The sequence below is a fragment of the Pituophis catenifer genome, unplaced genomic scaffold (genome assembly GCF_029215685.1).
Source record: "Pituophis catenifer annectens isolate HBS135680 unplaced genomic scaffold, rPitCat1.0.hap2 SCAF_18, whole genome shotgun sequence".
NCBI lineage: Eukaryota > Metazoa > Chordata > Lepidosauria > Squamata > Colubridae > Pituophis > Pituophis catenifer.
Genome location: NW_027256898.1, coordinates 2,986,231 through 3,003,005, shown reverse-complemented (window position 1 = coordinate 3,003,005; position 16,775 = coordinate 2,986,231). Strand labels below are relative to the sequence as shown.

The 16,775-nt window shown below is 42.3% G+C and overlaps 1 protein-coding gene across 3 annotated transcripts in view; it reads left to right on the top strand.

The window, feature by feature from the left end:
• PRKCZ (protein kinase C zeta) overlaps positions 1 to 16,775 on the top strand; it is a 72,665-nt gene that overhangs the window by 26,094 nt on the left and 29,796 nt on the right. For all 3 annotated transcript variants that reach the window (XM_070955985.1, XM_070955987.1, XM_070955986.1), the window contains one exon: positions 12,363 to 12,448. In XM_070955985.1, the coding sequence (XP_070812086.1) occupies positions 12,363 to 12,448 (86 nt within the window). The remainder of the gene's footprint in view (positions 1 to 12,362; positions 12,449 to 16,775) is intronic.

The following is a 16,775-nucleotide window of genomic DNA, read 5'->3' as shown; positions in this document are numbered from 1 at the left end:
TGACTTAAATGCAGACTTCTAGTGTCAAGCCAGGCGAAGACACAACAGCTCATTCAAGAATGTAATCAGGAAAGGAAAGTGGAGATAAGAGATTAGAAAAAAAAAAACAACTGAAAAAGTACTGCGAAGCTAGCAATACTTGAGAATAATCACAAGATTTAACTGTAGCAGAGAAGTTTAAAGGAAAATGAAGTGACTGAAATGCAGATGATAAAAATCTGTATTTTGGCCTGGTGCTCATGATGAACATGTCTCTGCGTCTTTTTCCTCGTCCTTCCACATAGCTTCCACATTATCTACTTTCATCATTCCTTTATCTGTAACACAGATAAAGTTTTGCTCCTAAGTCGAATTAAATGCTGGTTTTAGTCTCATTGGGAGCGAATCCTGGCTTAATCTATAGCTGGGTTTAAGGCAAGTGAAAAAAAAAAAAGAGCTGGGAAGAATGCCTTCCCATGTTCTTGAACAGGGACCTCCAAACTTGGCAACTTTAAGATTTGTGGGCTTCAACTCCCAGAATTCCCCTGCCAGTGCTGGCTGAGGAATTCTGAGAGTTGAAGTCCACAAGTCTTAAAGTTGCCAAGTTTGGAGATCCCTGATCTTGAATAAAAGGGGAAAAAATGTATTTTCATTACCCCTGTAAACTGAGAAGACTGTTTAAAAATAACCATACGTGAGACTTCAGGTTAATAGCCATGGTAATAAGGCTGCCTTCATTAGTTCAGTTCTTACTAGGAAATAGTTTAATTCATCATGTAAACTTTTTCCAGTGAGAACAAGGGACAATTTTTCCTGCTGTTTACCTAAGACTCAAAACGGGGGCAGTTAACTTGTTCGATTGAGACGGCAGACGTGAATGTGGCAAGACTGACTCATCTACGCAGAGTTTCAGAAAACTCACAAAAGTACTTCTAATTTAATATTGAAATTTGTTAGCCAACTAAACGCATTACAAAGTCCATTTATTGTGAGTACTCTAGTAAAGGCCAAAATTGCGCGTCCTATGACAAGAGCAAATTTTGACATTCGGGTATATTCTCCTTGGCTGTGTCTTGAGGTGGGGCCGATTATAATCTGAAGTTATATCAAAAGTACCAAGTTGAGATGAGTCAGTCCACGTGAAACTATAGATAAGAATGCTAACTTGTCAAGTTAAGATATGGTGCGTACATGTAATTAAGAGGTATGTTGGGAAATGCCAAGCAACCTGCCTATAATAAAGTTTGTCCCATTGGGTGTCAAAATTTGCGCTTTGATTAGTGACCGTGGTGGCCTTCAGGACAATACTGGTGATCCTCAACTTACAATTGAGCTCAAAATTTCTATGTCGGTTGTTAAGTGAGTTTTGCCCCATTTTACGACCTTTCTTGATAGAGTTGTTGATTGAATCACTGCAGATGTTAAGTTAGGATTCCCCATAGATTTGGATTGTCAGAAGGTCTCAAAAGGGGATGACGTGACACCCCCCTCCCCCCCAAGTACACTACGATCGTCATAAACACGAACCAAGCGTTGCCAAGCGTCTGAATTTTGATCACATGACCATGGGGATGCCACAGCGGTCGTAGATGTGAAAAACAGTCATACTGCCAGGGTTCCAAGTAACATCCCCAACGAAAGAAAACTCCCAGGCTTAAGTTTCCTCAAAGTTCCATTTTATTAGAAGATGTCATATTGGCACATCTGGGAAAACCCGAATCTGAAAGTTTCCAGGTTTTCCCCACCCGAAGGAAAGTTCAACTTCCTGCCCAACACCCACAAGTCCATCACATGGTCCAATCAGACATCGTTCCAACTGGAGATGCCTCCCAGCTCCATCCGACCAGGTGCAGGGCAAGATGTCCTTGACTTCTTGAGAAAAGAACGTTATTATGGCTACATATCACCCATACTCCACACAATCCCCCCTCCCAGTTTCCCACAGTCGCAAACGTGGCAGGTCTGAAGGCCTAATGCAAAAGATGGCTTCCAGGCCTCACAGACTGCTCTTTGGAAGGCCAGATCCTGAAGATGAAACTCAAATCCTTTGGCCACCTAATGAGAAGGAAGGACTCATGCTGGGAACGATGGAGGGCAAAAGAAGAAGGGGACGACAGAGAACGAGGTGGCTGGATGGAGTTACCAAAGCAGTCGGCATGAGCTTAAATGGACTCCAGAGGATGGTAGAGGACAGGAAGGCTTGGAGGAACGTGATCCATGGGGTCGCGATGGGTCGGACACAACTTCGCAACTAACAACATTACTTTCCAGAGAACAGTGCCTTCAACAATTCATGAGCACAATCTGGACCAGTTCAGTTTGGTGTGATAGGCACTATGTGCCTTCGTTGACACCTCATCCCATCACATGAGGGTATAACGGGAGATGGACTTCAAATGTTCACCTCTCACTGGCTGCAAAATTAGGTCCGATTGCTGTGCCCTGATTTCCAGACGGGTGTGTTTTAGAAAGAAATTGTCAGAAAAGATTGGCTACCATCCACCATGCCAACCTCACAATTTTGCTTGAAAGAAGCCCCGATCTTCATTCCGTTTGAATATCATTTCAGATTCCCCAAAGCTATTCTGATCAATATTTTAATGCTGAGAGTTCACCACACAAATTTAAGAGTTTATTGATTTGCAGAGTGTAGTCATTGGAACCGGAAGCGCGGGATGGCATCTGTTTCTACAAGCCCTGCGTAGTTTTGTGAGCTTCTGTTTTAGTTTCAATAATATTTACGGTTTTATATTTAGCTTACAAACCTTCAATACCCTTCAAGGGAATTTCAGTTAGTGGTCTGGCAGTCGGCAGGTTTTGAGTTGACTCCCAGATGGATGTTTGAGTTTGTACTTCAAAGTCTCAGGCACATGCAAGCACATGCAAAAGACACAATTGCAACATTATATTCTCCACTGCTCAGCTATTCACAGTGATTGAGCAAAAAGGATACTTCTTTTTTTAAAATAAATAAATGGATGATGTTTTCCCAGTGCTGTTGGAGATGATCATGGATTTCATGGCTCACCTCCAATCTAGAAGACGGTGGTTGCCTTTTCCTTGCGTTCGCAATTAAATGCTCTGTACTTAGAATTAACTTTTGATCTGTTGGCTATGTTGCAAATTATGGGAATTGTACCTGACTTATCTTAAATGGACCTTTCCAGCTTTTTATAACCAAGTCAAGTGATGACAATAAAACCCCGAATCCTGAGATTGTGAATATTTGAAGTCATCTAAAAAGTCTCTTCAAAAAGGGACGCGGTGGCTCAGAGGCTAAGACGCTGAGCTTGTCGATCGAAAGGTCGGCAGTTCAGCGGTTCGAATCCCCAGCGCCGCGTAAGGGGGTGAGCTCCCGTGACTTGTCCCAGCTTTTGCCAACCTAGCAGTTCGAAAGCCCGTAAAAAAAAATGCAAGTAGAAAAATAGGGACCACCTTTGGTGGGAAGGTAACAGTGTTCCGTGTGCCTTTGGCGTTGAGTCATGCCAGCCACATGACCACGGAGACGTCTTCGGACGGCGCTGGCTCTTCGGCTTTGAAACGGAGATGAGCACTGCCTCCTAGAGTCGGGAACGACTAGCACATATGTCCGAGGGGAACCTTTACCTTTCAGTGGGAGGTGTAATGATCCAGTCAGGATCCTGTATGGCTTTTAGAATATTATGAAGTCCCTGGATGAAATCCTGGAAAGATTAGGATTGTAATACAGGTAGTCCTCTACTTAAAACCATTCGCTTAGTGATCATTCGAACGATACGACGACACTGAAAAAAATGACTTATGACCGTTTTTCACACTTATGACTGTTGCAGCATTCCCCATGGTTACGCGATTAAAATTTGGATGCTTGGCAATCGATTCGTACTTATGACGGTCGCAGTGTCCCAGGGTCATGTGATTTGCTTTTACGACCTTCTGATAAGCAAAGTCAGTGGGAAAGCCAGATTTCGCTTAACAACGGTCACCTGTCTTACCAACCGCAGCGATTCACTTGATAATTGTAGCAAGAAAAATTGTAGAATGGGGCAAAAGTCTCACTTAACAAATGTCTCGCTTAGCAACAGACAAGTTGGGCTCAACTGTGGGCGTATGTCGAGGACTGCCTGTACAATTTTTTTGTTTTGTTTTATTGCATCTCCTTTATTTTCAGAACTTGCTCAGAGCACTTCCAGTTATTATGTGCATTCAGGTTTTGAAATGCGAAGGATAATGAGAGAAAACAGCAGGGAAATGTCAAGAAGTAAACAGAAATAAAATAGTAAATTATGAAACGGCAGTTTCAAAGCGGTCCCGGGAGAATCAGTTGCACAAGGCCAAAAAAAAAAAAAAAAGGAAAGAAAGAAACATCGATGGGTGAAAGGCATAAGATCAGTCTTGCATAAATAGCACCTCTCAGTATACAGGGGACGATACGTGAAAATGAGAGATATTTCCCCTTGGAAGTCTTCATTTTCGGTGGTTGGTTATACCTGGGCCCCTGAGAACATCCTAGCTGTAACGATGGCTAGTCTTTCTGAAGATCCAGATATTTGTTTGGTCGGACTTCAGATGCCTCCATCATGGACACAGGAGAAAGATACTTTTGAGACACGGTTGAAAATTCAGGTGGATGCTTAGGTGTCTGGAGGCTGAAACATTCGAAGAACGGTTGCAGGAATTGGGTTTGTCTGGTCTAGTGAAAAAAAAAAAGGAACAGGGTGGACACGATAGCAGTCTTCCAATATTTGGGGGGGCTGCCACAAAGAAGAGGGCGGCCAACCTATTTTCCAAAGCACCGAAGGCAGGACAAGAAACAACGGATGGAAATTAATCAAGGAGAGAAGCAACCTAGAACTAAGGAATTTCCTGACGGTGAGAACAATTAACCCGTGGAACAGCCTGCCACCAGAAGTTGTAAATGCTCCAACATTGTAAGTTTTTAAGAAGATGTTGGATAACCATTTGTCTGAAGTGGTGTAGGGTTTCCTGCTTGAGCAGGGGGTTAGACTAGAGGACCTCTGTTATTCCTATCTGGAACGTACTGAAAATGAGACACGTAACCGCTTGTAAAAACGTCACTTTCTCCCCCATCTCATCAGAATCCCCTTTGGCAGTATAGATGATAATTTGAAAAATTTACTTACCTGCTGCAAATCAACCTCCTAGGTTACTGCTGTGTTGCTGCTCAAAGCTGCCTTTGAAAATTGGATATTGCTGTTGTTTCAAAACGTTGAATTATTTTACGATTGGATATTTATTTTACTGTTTTATTGATCGCTTCATTTATGTTATTATGACACAACACGAAGCACCTCTGGAATGTTTTGTTGAAAGATTTGAAAGCAAGTTAAGAAAAAGCTTCTCCCCCCTCCCTTTGTTTTTATAGGTAGTCCTCGACTTACGACAACAATCGAGCCCAAAATTTCCATCGCTAAGCGAGACATTTGTTAAATGAATTTTGACTCATTTTATGACCTTTTTTTTTTTTACGGCCACTGTTGTTGAGAGAATCACTGCAATTTTATACTAGCTGTTTCTGTAAAAACAAATTATCTAATCAGCAAAACCCAAAATCAAAATTTTCATTTCCCCCTCCCCACCCCCAACCTCAGGCACAAAGTCCCAAAGCGGTTTCCAAAGAGAAACGAAATTGCGTTCTTTTCTTTAATCAAAGCAGTCAATTTTAGCCATCCCTGCTAACTCCAGAAATGAGTAAAAGGAAGGTTTGATGAGACGCTAAGTTTATGACTTGTCTTGCCTTGCCATTATTTTTCTTTACGGAAATCTGAGAGCAGGAGTTCCTGCCATGGCTTGGGCTGGTTTTTACCGTAAGCAACAATTTTAATGAACAGCATTTAACAGTTTCTGTCTTTTGGTGATTGGAGTAACATTTATTTGTTTTGGTTTACTCAGGAGAAAAGAAAACGTGCCCCCAGATCCCCATTTAGTCAGCTTCTTTTCCTGGTTCTCCATAGAATCAACCAATTTTGTTTACCGAAAAAAAAAATACAATTCCGTCAAAGAGAAGTTAAGAGCATTTTTATGGTGTCGTTTTGCTGGAAGGAGAAAGAACTAAATTAAAATGTTTTAACAACGGTGCCTTTCCCTCAAAGTGGTTTTGAAGCTGATTTTTGCCTCTCTAGGTGCCTCTTTTCTAATTTGTTCTCTGTTGCTTGTGATGTTGTTTAAGCAGTAAACTGCTTGTGGGAAGATGCATTAGCTTGTCTGTTTAAAAAAAATAAAAAAATAAAAACTCGCAGGTTGGCATACTGCTAAGCAGTGACAATTGTCAAGCATTTAACAAGAAGGTTAAGAATTGATGGCGCTTGGTTCTTAATGTCTTTTGGCCCATTCGAAGCTGTCTTGCCCAATGTTTTATTGACCGTGAGAAGAAGTTGTTTAGTCGTTGAACTCCACTGGTATAATTCTGGACAGCTAAACTTCCCAACTTTTTTTGAATACCTGTTAAAATAGCTGCCTCATAAAACACTCCCAGCACAGATAAGTATCCCCTTCTCCTTAATGTATGATTTCAAGGATGAAATGGAAAATACACATACAACCATTCATTTAGTGACCGTTCCAAGTTACAACAGCACTGAAAAGAGGGACTTATGACTCTTTCCCCCGCACTGTAGCATCTCCCATCTGCAACTCTTGAAGGCAGCCACCAACTTCCTCCCAAGTTCTGCAACGGGCTGACTCCAAGAAAAGAGGCGGCTGCCTTAAAGAGTTGTGGGCCATGTTTGCCTACCTATGCGATCCCTGAGAGTCCAGAGGTGAGATTCACATATTTGTAGCAACCAGTTTGCCCAGCACCGGAAATGTGAGCGTGTGTGCGCCGTCTGCGCGTGCGTGCGGCGTCGCAAAACACGGCAATTCGCTTGCATGCAGCGTCAAAAACTCAGCGATATAGGACGGGGTTATATAAGTCGCCACTACCGGTTTACCCGAACCGGCTGAATACCATTTCTGCCTTGAGACCTTTTCTTCCTGAAACGCCAGGCGTTACCATCAGTGGTAGCTTCTAAAGCCAAGTCTGCCTTCTCTGCATAAAAGATAAGGTCTATTCGTGGCAGGAAAACCCTTTTACGTGGTAGCAACGTTAACAGATGGCCACTGGTCTGGGATGTTGCCTGAAGCCGAGCCGTTAACCCGGCGATAGATTGACTGTGGGAGGCTTAAAGGGCAATTGATTAGTTCTTAAAAGTGGAGCCTTTTTTACGGCTGACTTTTGATTTGCACCTGAAGCTCGTGGTTTTCCATTAGGTGGCAACCGGAAGCGAAGCTGGGAACTCTTGTGCTGTCATCCCAGGACAGATCCTCCATCAGTGTAGCCCACTTTTAAGACTTGTGCACTTCAACTCCCAGAATTCCCCAGCCAGCAAGCTTCAGAAACACTGGGTTAGCCACTCTTAGCATCTGATGAATGGAGCTGCAGCTCACAAATGGCCTATGAATAACATTTAGGAGTTGGAAAAGGGCCACTTTCTGACCGTCGACTAACCCAGCTCTCCTTCTGCACTTATCACCAAGCTTTGTAGTTTGACTTAAGAGGCCTTCTTCATACTCACTTCTTAGATGTTTCCCCCACGTTTCCCCAGTGCAAAGTTTTGTGTACAATCTATTAAAGTTAACAGGGCTATTAGTGCTGGTTTTCTTTCTTTCTTTCTTTCTTTCTTTCTTTCTTTCTTTCTTTCTTTCTTTCTTTCTTTCTTTCTTTCTTTCTTTCTTTCTTTCTTTCTTCCTTCCTTCCTTCCTTCCTTCCTTCCTTCCTTCCTTCCTTCCTTCTTTCTCTCTCTCTCTCTCTTCCCCCTTCCTTCCATCCATCCCTTCTTTCTCTTCCACTCCTCCTTCCTTAAATTTTATTTTAGCTCCTCATTTTCCCCCCCAGCTTGCTCTTAAGGCTGACTTGCTACTGTTTGGAGCCAACTTCCATGTGGAGTTATGACTCAGCAGGTATTTTGGAGTGGAAGATTTAATTGTAGGAGGGGTGAGATCTATTGAGCATGAGTCAGACCTTTGATCTAAAAAATCAGTGGAAAGCTTGTTTTGGTCTCAGCTTTGAGCATAACTGCCTATGTTTTGTGATATTCTCATAAACGCACTGTTTTCTTTTTATTGGCCGTGGAGTCTTCTAAGCCTGGCTTTTTTAGCTAGTCCTCACGTTGCTTGGCAACTGTTGGAAGTTGTGATGGACCCCCATTCCAAAGTTCCGGTGGCCCCCCTCCTCCTCCACAGCTGTGTTACTTGCCTTTCAGGTACTCAACAACTGACTGCACTTACGGCCGTTTGCAATGTCCGGCTATCACATGACCACGATTTATGGTGTTTCCTCCCCCAAAAACAGCCTTCACTTCTAGTTTTCAGCAAAAATGCCTCGCGGCAAGCAATGGCTTCGCTTACCGACCGTACTTTATGACCACTGCAAAAAAAAAAAAAAGGTTTTAAAGTTAGATCCGTCGCATGGGTGACCCACTTTACGACTGTAATGGATAGGCTCCATTAGGTTGTAAGTTGAGAATTGTCTTTATTTCTTTTCATTGGTGACCTTCTACCACAGACATGCCTACCGGTGGATTAATCTCCCTTTTCTTTTAACCCGTTAATTCAGAATATCTACACCTGTCTGGTAAGCTGATCTACAAAGTCCAATAGAACCAATATGGCTGCTGTAGTAACCTAGCACTAACTAATGTTAGTGCTGTAACATCTAGACTCTAGAAAGAGTGCAGAAAAGAGCAACAAAGAGGATTAGGGGACTGGAGGCTAAAACATATGAAGAACGGTTGCATGTCTAGTTTAATGAAAAGAAGGACTAGGAGAGATATGATAGCAGTCTTCCAATATCTCAGGGGCTGCCCCAAAGAAGAGGGAATCAAGCTGTTCTCCAAAGCACCTGAGAGCAGGAGAAGAAGCAATGGGTGGAACATAATCAAGGAGAGAAGCAACTGAGAACTAAGGAGAAATTTCCTGACAGAACAATTAATCAGTGGAACAACCTGCCTCCAGAAGTTGTGAATGCTCCAACACTGGAAGTTTCTAAGAAGATGTTGGATAACCATTTGTCCGAAGTGGTGTAGGGTTTCCTGCCTAAGCAGGGGATTGGACTAGAAGACCTCCAAGCTCCCTTCCAACTCTGTTATTCTATTCTAATGGGGAATTCCAGTCCAAAATCTTACGCTAACTGCTGTTAATAGAAGTTGTTGTTTTAATACTATCCAACTCTGGATAAAACGCCAAACTCTACTAAGGAGGGAAGTGTGCAGGATTCTTATCTCAACAATTGATTAACTTAATGCTTATTTGAAATATCCAAAAATCGCTATTTAAGGGTCTGTTCTTTGAGCTTTTCCTGTCTACTAAAAACATTAGAAGAAGAATAAAATAGAATAACAGACTTATTGGAAGGCAACTTCTCCAGTCTCTTCTTTAAAACCTCCAATGTTGAAGCAACTACAACCTTTGAAGGCAAGTCATTCCACTGTCAGGGTTCCAAGTAACACCCTCAACGAAAGAAAACTCCGAGGCTTGAGTTTCCTCAAAGTTACATTTTATTAGAGAGGTCATATTGGCACATCTGGGAAAACCTGAATCCGAAAGCTTCCAGGTTTTCCCCACCCAAAGAAAAATTCAAATCCCTGCCCAACACCCACAAGTCCATCACATGATCCAATCAAACATCGTTCCAACTGGAGATGCCTCCCAGTTCCAGTCTTCCAGGGCAAGTTGTCCTTGACTTCTTGAGAAAGGAATGTTGTTATGACTATCTATCTATCTATCTATCTATCTATCTATCTATCTATCTACCTACCTACCTACCTACCTACCTACCTACCTATCTATCTATCTATCTCTATGGAATCCCCCCTTCCAGTTTCCCACAGTAGTAAACATGACAGGTCTGAAGGTCTAATACAAAAGAAGGCTTCCAGGCCTGACATCCACGGATTGATCGTATTGTCAGGAAATTTCTCCTTAGTTTCCTTAGTTGTTGGGGGGAAAAATTCCTGACGATTAGAACAATTAATCAGTGGAACGACTTGCCTCCAGAAGTTACGGGTGCTCCAACACTTGTAGAAGAAATCTCGAGAAGAAATTGGACGACCAAGGTATTTTCTGAGAGGGAGCAACTCAAGATTGGCTAGGAAGTAACGTGTGAAGCTGTCGTGGACTTGAGACCTGAATTTTCCTGAAAGAGACCAATGCAGGCTGTACAACAGAGGACATCATATACCGCTAGAGCTGTGAAGTGTGAAAATGGCTCCCAAAGATTGCTCGGAGGAATCGATGCGCAAGCTGATGAATTTGGACCCTTTTTGCTCTTTGACTTTTAATACAAACCATCTTCTTTTTCTAGCGGTTTTAATTTTAGGGTCGAATTTCTCCCAGGTATTCTCCGTAGATGTGTGTTTGTGTGTACGTCTCACATCCTGTGTTTATTTCCAACCCGGAATGTGTTTTGGCCGTCCCGTTGTCATAGAAACAGTTACATTCCTTTCCATGTTCTCTAATAAAAACCCACTGAAATTAAAAGTCTACCTCAAGATCTTTTGGTCTGGTTTGGTCTCGTCAGGCTAAGGTTGACTTGGCTGCTGGGCGTGGATGCGGAAAAAGGGCTTATTTCTACACAGGACTAATGATTTTTCATCCATGGAGAAAATGTAAGTCTTCTCAGCCCAAACTTTTATAAGGACAGTCATTATTATTAATGCTTTCTTGTGGAGGGGTTAAATACCTTAAGAGGACATTTTCTTGGGTTATGGTTCTTGAGCCAAAGGTCTATTGAAATCTTTGTTTGGTACCTTGAATGTTGTTGAGTTTAGACGTAAGTTTAGGATACGTCTGCAAATATGATGGATATGAATTGTTGGACCTGTAGATATCTTAGCCTCAAACCTCATTGATAGCATGTCCTCTTTGGCTTCTACCTATGTGGCCCTTAGAGCACACCTGCTCCAAGGTCACGCATCACATCATTTATAAATTGAGTAACGATTATGGATACAAAAGACCAGAATCCAGTTCCTATAAGTATCTGATCCCTAAAATGGTGCAAAACCCTGAATCTGCTTTGATTTATAGCATTGATGTGAGGATTTCCCCCCTCCCCGTCCCCGTTTCAGATCTTTCATTCTTCTAATTTAATCTTTTATTGATCTTTATTCTGCTCTTATTCTCTTTTCAACTCCTCTGGGAGTTTTTTTTCCAGGCGTGTTATTTAAAATAAAGCTTGGTATGCTTTGGGTTTGATTTAAAAAAAAATAAAATAAACATCCCTTTTTTCCAACTGCATACATTCAAATTCTTAAAAGAGCCCAGAGATCTCACACACAATGAATGCTTTGGACTGTTCAAGGCAATGGTAGGACTTTTGCATGTCGAACGGTGAAGCTTGCGTGGCTGAACAAGATGATATCGCAATGGAAGAAGCATTTTTTTTTCCAAGGAAAAGCCGATTGCGTGGGTCGTAATATCTCAGTCATTTGGGTGGGGGAGAGTGGGGGAGTCTTCTGATTCCAGATCCATATTTGGATAGAGGGGTACGTTTCCGAAATGCAGTTTGATGATGTCTTGCGTCAAGGATTCTACGATCGGTTGTGATCTGTTTGTATTTTTTTAAAAAAAAATCTGGATCCTCTTACTTTATCCCCTTCCTTCAGAGAGGAGAAAAATTGGTTCTGCAAAAGGGAAAAACTCTCTCAAGTTACACTCCCCACCTGCAGCTGAGCTTGCTCTGAAAAAGACTCCTTTAAAAAAAAAAAAAAAAAGCTATAAGACCGGTATGAAAATAGCTTTTAGGGCATGCTTTGAAAATCCAGTGAAATGAGTGTGGTCTCCATACCTTAACCTGAATCTGACTTCCATTTGGACAAAGTTCCTGAATAGAATATTTGTTGTTTCTTGATGGATGCCAAATCCCACCCTCCCACTCCCCAGACCTCTTAACCCCCTTGATCCTACCGACATCATCTTCCAGGAGGGAGGGAGAATATAAGAATGGGGAACATAATTGTGTATTGTCGTGAGGGTTTTCCCAGCTAACGTGCCTCGATGGCAATTGGCTTAAAAAGAACCGAGCCTCTTCTCATCAGGTCTGTCATCTCTCGCCATCTCACCTGAAGCTGCAGTCCTGGAACTGTAATAAGACCATGATCATGTGAGGGGGTGGGGGGAAGAGAGAGAGAGAGAGAGAGAGAGAGAGAGATGGAGGGGAGGGAGGGAGGGAGAGGCCGGCGCGATGGGGAGACATGTTCTCCACATGCATTTTGAACAGCGCAGCTTTTGGGCGATGCTGTGTTTCTTGTTGGACTCTCGGAAAAGCCCCCATCTAGACGCCACCGGCTCGCCGTAGAGAGGGATTAATATGCTCCTGCTTTACACCTTTTTAATATCCTTCTCAGAATCAATCTACCGGCGGGGCGCCAGAAGATGGAGGAAGCTGTACCGAGTGAATGGCCATCTGTTTCAAGCCAAGCGCTTTAACAGAGTGAGTACTGTGGCCGAAAGAGACGCTGGAGGCGGGGGTGGGGTGACCCCCCCCCCGGGAGGCAAGGGTGGCGGGGTAAGGGGATGGGGTGGAGAAGAGAGAAAAAAAACATCAGGGGCTGCCAGGTAGATCCTTCCCCTGGTCTGGAATGGGGGAAAAAAAAAAGAAAGAATCAATTCAGCTTAGGCTGCACACAGTGATTGAATAACAAGCTTTCAGTTCCTGCGTTCTGGGGAGAGAAAATCCAAGCGTGATTCCCCCCCCCCTCAAATGTGTGGGTTGGTATATTCAGAGGAAAATATATATATATATATATCTTTATGCTGGCTTTCCAGCTCATCTCCCTGACGGGGATATCCACTCTCCCAATACACACGGATTTTCTTTCCCGTTTTCCTTCCCTTATTGTTTCTCTGGATTAGCTTCAAGATGCTTAGATAGCTCTTAAAATGCACCGGGAGCTAAATAGATGTGACCTAATTAACGACACCATAAATATTTCTATCTTTGGAGCAGCGTTGGCTGCGTGCGTTTGTGTGTGTGTTTGTGTATGTGTGTGTGTGTCGGAGACACAGCTGTGTTAAAGATCTGACTTCATCTATATAGCAAAGCTTCCCCCCACTACCATTTCTTAACCCAGCCCTTTTAATGCTGCAGAATGTAATCAGCATCTAATCCATTTTTATTTTTGGTGAAGATTTGTGCATTTTGAGAAATGGTTGGGCGAAAGGTTTATTTAACTGTCAGGATGGTATGGCTGTCACTACTCCTTGATGCAAGAAGAGGCTGGTGTGCTAGTGTGGGTGCCCTCACACAAACACACACTTGTTATCTCTGATGCAAGTCTCCATCCGTCGAAGGGGTTCGGAGTAAAATTAGATTTTTTTTTTTTAATGGCAGCTCACATTTTTAATCTCATTCCTGGCGATCGGAATCTTTCCTGATTCTGGTCTTGATATAGGCAGCTGGGTTATGTACAGATCCCTGAGGATTGTCGAATGTGAATATGCCTTTATTTTAATATTAAAATCGTATTTCAGGAAGCAATTGAGGCAGAAGGTTTGAGAATCCCCAATCTTTGATAAGCCATAAACCACGAAAACTGGATCTGGGTAGTGTCGATTTTTGTAAAAACGCATGGATTTCAACAATGTTTTCAGCAGTTAATGGGGATCTAACTAAAGCAGTCGAGAAAAAAGCTATTCCTGATTTATTCTGAAATGTATTTATTGGAATTCATAGCTGTTAGGTTCAGATGTCTAATTTTTCTTTTAAAAAAAAATGTTCTCCATTTTGCAAACCTCTCATGCATCTATATCAGATTATCAGGCACAAAGATGTCTAAAAATGTGTTTTTTTTAAAAAAAAAATATTATTGGTTGGCTTAGAAGTGCAGCTAATTATGTGTGCCTAAGGAAACTAGACATAGAAGTCTAGAGCATTAAGTCAAGCATTAATCCAACTGGGACAAGTCAAACTTCACATCTCAGAAAAAAACCCCAAAAGTTTCTGTATCAAAATGCGTACGTTACAAATATTTTCCCCTGCAGAACAAATACGTACCTGCGGGCTCATTTACCTATTCATTTTAATAAGCCCCATGCAGGGCACGCTCGATTCCAGGATCTGCTACAGTAGCAATTAAGGAATTAAATCGGCATCACAACAGGGCCATAATTAAATTTCAGAAAGATTGGGCCTCTACAGCACACTTACATCATGTATGTTTGTTTACACCTGCCCACATCTGGCCGCCAAGGTCTCCTGTCTCAGTCTGTTCTTCTCTATTTTATCAGATTTAAAGTCTTTTTTTTTTAAAGAAAAACACCCCTTTTCCATTGAAAACAAGACTTTGAAAAGAATACAGAAGGATTACTTCGTTGCAGCAACAGTCTCATAAATACTTTTAAAAGACTAAAAACTCTTAAGACTGAAATATTACTCTGAAGTTATTGGTGGGAGTTGCAAATAATTTTTTTGGGGGGGAGGCGGTGTTTCACAACTTTTAAAAGAAGCTAATAAGTTGGTGGGGGCAGAGCAGGTATACTGTCAAAGCTCCCTCTGGGTCAGGCTTCTCTTGTGTGTTTCAATCACCTTCCCAATAATATAGAAATTTAAACATCATCGTTGGAAGTCTGTGGTGTGTTATTATTTTTCTCCCATCCCTAACCCCAGTAAAATCACAACTTCCTTTATCAGTTGAGGGGAACCCTGAAAAATTCTGTAGTCGGTCCTCCACTCATTCATTTCATTTGTTAGCTAAATAGTTTTGCATGCCTCCCATCTCAATATCGAAGTGCCTCAGGTAGCAAAATCAAAACATTGCAAAAAATCAAGTCCCATCCAGTGACGGACGTTTGACTTTGCCCTCATAAGCCCACCCCCACCCCCCACCCCGACTCCTGATCATTCGGGCATGTTTTCATTTTTTAAATTATTCTTCAGTGCAAGCTACTTGGGTAGCTTTTTCACGATACAATTTCTTGACGTAGAAACCGCTTTTCTGCAAAACCTGGGCGATTTCAGTGGGCGGCCACGGCGCCGACAGCGTGGCCCAGACCACATGTGGAGCAGCTGTCACGTAAAAACGGCTTGCTGAAAACACTGGCTCCCACTCAGTTCCATTTCAAGTGGCTTCCCACGCGCCAGCGTGGGGGAAATGCGCGAACTGGGCCATAGTAACTTGTGCGAAGAGGTTGAGGGCTACTCAGCCAGGCGCTTCTGATTGCAATTCCTCTGATTGCTCTCGCCGCCAGAAAATTAAGGGTTTTTTTCTTTTTTTCTTTTCCAAAGACACAAAAACACTTTTTTACGCCGGGGAGCTTAGCTGCAATTGGACAATGGCCTCGATTATGTATAATTTTCCATTCTGTCAATCGGCCTTCGTTCCTCGTTTTGAGGGGATTCGAAAGTAATGAAATTTGGGATATTATAAACTTCTTGGTCCACGTAGGAGAGCGTCATCAGCCTCCCAAAATTACAAAGCTGAAATTCTTGATAATCTACCTGTTATTTTACTGGAGCAAAATCTTATCACTGAGAACTGTGAAGATTTTTTTTTTGAGTCTCACTTTCCAGTCTGTTTCCCCTGCTACACACACACACACACACACACACACACACACACACACACACATACACACACACACTTTGGGTATGTTATTTGGTTTGTTAAAGGAGCCAGGAAGGTCCTCCTGATCCCGTTAGCTCATAGTTTTAGGATGGATACGTGGGCATATAATTCAGTTAAAATTCAACAAGAATGATAGAATTCATTCATGGGCCTTTTATTTCTTTTTCTGCAGTTTAAGCAATTGGATAGGATGGGTTTATAAATCCGAAGTCACAGTGTAACGCCATTCACACCCTCAGTAAAACAATCTGACTGGGACTTTATAAAAATGGATGTAAAATGAAGCTAGATTCACAAGGGAAAAATTGTAAGGGAAGTCAAATTAGGTCCAGTAGATTTGAACACTGCTCCCTTTCAAAGTTAGTTACAATGGAGAATTCAGTTCTGACTTGTGGATAAAGCAAAGTAGGATGACTCCACTAACAAATTAAAAATGAGATTCAGTCTTGAGGTGGTGGTGGGGAGAAGAATTGGGGGGGGGGGGAATTAAATTTTCACTTTCACAAAAATCTCTGCGAGGTTAGAGTAATCTTGTTACATTCCCGTGAGAAATTGCTGGATTTGAATTGGGAAACGTTTCAAGATTAATCTGTCAGAGAAATGGGGGTGTTATTTTTTTTTTCCCTCTTAATGCTTTCCTCTAGGATAAAAAGTTAGATTATTATCACCAAACGTTTAGCCACAGATTTACCTGTTGATCTGGGATTATATCTTAAAGCAAAAAAACAACCCAGCTCAGAGAGCAGCAAGGACTCAACAGATCATAACTAAATAAAAGTTTGCCTTTTACATTGTCAGTTTTATATTTTTACAGTTTTACATTGCCAGTTGCAATGTATGGCTGTGAAAGTTGGACCATAAGGAAGGCTGAGCGCCAAAGAATGGAGGCCTTTGAACTCTGGTGCTGGAGAAGACTCCTGCGAGTCCCTTGGACTGCAAGGCAACCCAACCAGTCAGTCCTAGAGGAGATCAACCCTGACTGGTCTCTAGAAGGCCAGATCCTGAAGATGGAACTCAAATGCTTTGGCCACCTAACGAGAAGGAAGGACTAATGGAAGAAGAGCCTAATGCTGGGAACGATGGAGGGCAAAAGAAGAAGGGGACGGCAGAGAACGAGGTGGCTGGATGGAGTCACTGAAGCAGTCGGCGTGAACTTAAATGGACTCCAGAGGATGGTAGAGGACAGGAAGTCCT